Source organism: Octopus bimaculoides, chromosome 3 (genome assembly GCF_001194135.2).
Source record: "Octopus bimaculoides isolate UCB-OBI-ISO-001 chromosome 3, ASM119413v2, whole genome shotgun sequence".
Lineage (NCBI taxonomy): Eukaryota > Metazoa > Mollusca > Cephalopoda > Octopoda > Octopodidae > Octopus > Octopus bimaculoides.
The window spans coordinates 55966491-55970578 of NC_068983.1; the positions used below are offsets into that span (position 1 = coordinate 55966491).

The 4088-nt window shown below is 38.6% G+C and overlaps 1 protein-coding gene across 1 annotated transcript in view; it reads left to right on the forward strand.

Annotated features, from left to right (window-relative positions):
- The window catches only part of LOC106871393 (intraflagellar transport protein 122 homolog), a 264510-nt gene that overhangs the window by 93832 nt on the left and 166590 nt on the right, over positions 1-4088 (forward strand). Inside the window, exons 10-11 of the mRNA XM_052966749.1 lie at positions 506-564; positions 2194-2337. Of these exons, the coding sequence (XP_052822709.1) occupies positions 506-564; positions 2194-2337 (203 nt within the window). The remainder of the gene's footprint in view (positions 1-505; positions 565-2193; positions 2338-4088) is intronic.

Sequence of the window (4088 nt, forward strand, 5' to 3'; positions counted from 1 at the left end):
CACCACAACACCACCACCACCACAACACCACCACCACTACTATCACCACCACATGGACATTTCTATTCAGTTTCTTCTCCTCTTAACTCTGCACGTATATTTCGATTACTTTAATTTCAATTTGAACTTCTACCAATCTAAATAACAATCACTAAATCAATAATCCAAGCCATTATCACAGCTACTTGTTCTTTTGTTTTGTTTTAATCTTTTCCCCACCCTTTTTATATTGTCTTATTCCCTAGCAGACCCATTTCTACCCAGCATTTATTCAGTGTTTAAGACTTTTGATAGATTCCAATCAAATATATATTGGCCTGTTAGATTCATCCATCCTTCATGCAAAAGGATAAAACAGTTGAAAAGAAGGAAAAATATTTTTACTTAGAGATTAATGTTTAACCATTTATCTGTTTTCTTTTTTTGTTTTTTGTTGTCTCTCCAACTTTATTTATTTTTTTTTCAGAAAATATTTTTATAAGTTTTGTTGTTTTTCTCTTTGCAGTGAGAATTAAATGTCGTGATGCAGTGAAAAAAATTGCCGTTTATCACCAGAGACTAGCTGTGAGTTTGACCTTTTTAGATAACTGAGCCAATATTTTGTAAATGGAATGGCATAAGGCGCTATGTTTATTGAATTTAACGACGCCAGTTTTGTCAACGATGTGTGTTTCTATTGCTTGATAATTTAGCTTTGTGTTTTAGGGAAGTATGGTATTTTATCTGCATCCAGGAAATGCATCAATTTACCGGCATTACTGCACAAAGGAATGGTTTTCTTACAGAACTATTGGATGGAATTTAAATTCTTTTATCATGGCTTTAGCAAGGTTCTGAAAATGTAATTTCTTTCCTCTAATACAACGAGGTGATAATTTTAGTTTGCATCATCTCTCCGTCTCTTTCTCTCTCTCTCTGGAGTAATGTCATTATCGGTAGATGTCTTTATTAGGAAATGGAAACTCTTTGAAAGCACAAAAGTCAATCAACCTGAATGCAATGGAGGGAGCCATCAGAATCTCTCATGTGGCCTTCAAGGGAAATGATATCAGAAATAGCCTCCAGTCATTGCTTTGGCAAAGCCAATTTTATTATGATTGTCATTGTGAGGGTGGTGTGTCGCAGGGTGGGTAAGAACAAAAGGCAAACACCTTGTCATATTTAGTTTGTGTGCTTTTATGTTCTCAGTTCAAATCCAGCTGAAGTTGATTGGTGTCTTATATATATCAGCAACAAGTGGAACTTGGTAAAAAAAAAGTACCAGTTATGTACGAAGGTCAATTCAAGTGACTCCTCCATCGCCACCACCCTCTCCAAATTTGTGGTCTTTGTGGTCATTGCACCATTCAAGTATGGTCGATGCCAGTACCGCCTGACTGGCCCCTGTGCCGATGGCATGTAAAAAGCACCCACTACACTCTCGGAGCGGTTGCCGTTAGGAAGGGCATTCAGCTGTAGAAACCTTGCCAGATTAGATTGGAGCCTGGTACAGCCTTCTAACTTGCCAGTCCTCAGCCAAACGCTCAAATGCTGCTTTTTACGTGCCACCAGCACAGCAGCCAGTCAGGTGTAACTGGCAACGACCCACACTCGAATGGTGCTTTTTACATGCCCCCAACACAGGACCGGTCAGGTGTAACTGGCAATGATCCACGCTCGAATGGTGCTTTCATCTGCTGCTGCTGATGTGCTTGTATTATTCAACACAAATCATCCATTAGAAATACTATCTCTTGACAAATACCACAATTAATTTGGATGTCCATGATGTATTTGCATTAAGTATGATACCCAGATTGTTGTTTTAACTATAGAAACTGTGCTGAATCAGACTGCAGTCTTGTGCAGCTCTCCAGCTTACCAGCTCTGACCAAACTGTCCAACCCATGCCAGCATGGACAACAAACATTAAATGATGATGATGATGATGAGGATGAGGATGATGATGATGATGATGATGATGATGATGATGATGATGATGATGATGATGATGATGATGATGATGATCTGTCTTTTCTCAAATCCACTGCACAAAGCATTTCATTAACTATTTTGTACCCAAAGTAATTGCTACATTCTTTACCGTTTCTATTTCATATTTATCACTCACAATTTATCAGTGTGAAATAATTACTGAACTGTATTTTGTGGTAGTTATTAGATTTTTGACTCTGATCTCTTTTGTCTGACCAGGTCCAACTTCCTGATAAAATTGTCATCTATGAATTGTACAGCAACGAACCTAATGATATGAGATATAAAGTAAAAGAGAAAATTAGAAAGAAAATTGATTGCAGTCTGATAGTGGTCACATCACAGAACATTATTCTTTGTCTTGTAAGTACTACAAATGTTTTTTTATGCTGCATGATTTTCAATAACTTTTGGTTACTCATTTTTATAGAATTAAACGTATGTTTCTCATACTACTAGAAATTTTCTGCATCACCACTACCGCCATCATTCCTCAAAATCCATCAGACAGTTGGGATGAACTTCTGCTAGTTTTGTGTCTTTGATTCCTTTGAGTGCTTCCTTTGGTAAAGTTCTTACATATCTACTTCAACCCCTGCTCCTGAGCCTCTCCTCTATTTCTCTCCATCATTAGCTATAGTCACCTCACCTTGTCCACTCACACAACCCAAGCCCCTGTGTCACTTCACCTATTCTCATAACCCCCACTGTCCCTTGAGAATATGTCCCAATACATTCCAGCCACCATCTCTCTCACTCTCATTCCCTTTGTCTTACTCTCCAACTCACTTTTCTTTGTTTTCCAACTGAGGTATCCACATATCTACTCTACAGCATGACACCTATATCTGTCCCCTCTATACCTTAAATTTCACAACTGGACTAAAGCTGCACCTCATCAAATACTACTCCCCCTTCCCAGTTGAGGGGTTCTTGTCTTGTAAAATAGTGATTATGTTGGTGCTGGTGCCTTGTAAAAGGCACTGGTGATGGTGCCGCATAAAAAGCACCTGTACTGGTGTCACATAAAGCATTGGTGATGGCACCACATGAAAAGCACGGTGCTGGTGCCATGTAAAAGCATTGGTGATGGCACCACGTAAAAAGCACTGGTGCTGGTACCATGTAAAATGCACCCGTGCTGGTGCCACACAAAAAAAAGCACATCCTGGTGTCACATAAAAACACTGGAGCTAGTGTCACATAAAAAGCACTGTTGCTGGTGCCACTGGTGATGGTGCCATGTAAAATGCCAAAGTCAGCTTTGCCTTTCATCTCTTTGGAGTCAATAAAATAAAGTACAAGTCAAGTAGTGGGGGGGGGGTGATGTAATCACCTTGTCCCTTCCCCTCAATGCTGTTGCCCTTGACTCTTGCACCGGACTGTCTTCTCCTTCAGGTGGAAGGTTGTGATGTTGGTCACCTGAACAACATGGAAATCAGGTAACTGACCTTTATGAGTCCTGGGGCTAAAGAAAGACCAAAAACAGAAACAAAAAATACATGGCTTGAACAGAAAGCAAAAAATGTCCTCTTTAAATAAGCTGTCTCATTGGTCACCTGACTTCAGAATAGACAGGATACCTTGCTGTCAGAAATATTCTACAGGTAAATTATTACAAAGTAGACTCGTATATTATCAAGCATCTCTCTTACTGTTTCTTAGTAGGAAACATTTTAGTGCTTACATAACTTGGAATAAATTCTGAATTCTACCTGTCATTGTCATGATTACCAATAATTGAATATATTCTGATTTTGGGTGTTGATAAATCAGACTAGAAAATTGTCTATTTAGTGTGATGTGTAATATTTGATATATATTTATTTATGTATATGTTGCTTTTTTGCTTTTCATTGAGAATACTGCTATTTTTTTGGGTGTTTGTGCTCATTTTGGTTGAGAAATGTGCTTCTCAGCCACATGGTGTCTGGTTCAGACCCAGCACATGGCACTTTGGGCAAGTGTTTTCTGCTATGACTCCCTCCAGGCCAGCCAAAGCCTTGTAAGTGGATTTGTGTAGATAGAAACTGAAAGAAGCCTGTCATGTGTGAGTGTGTGTGTGTGTATACAAACATATGTATATATATATATATATATATATATATATATAT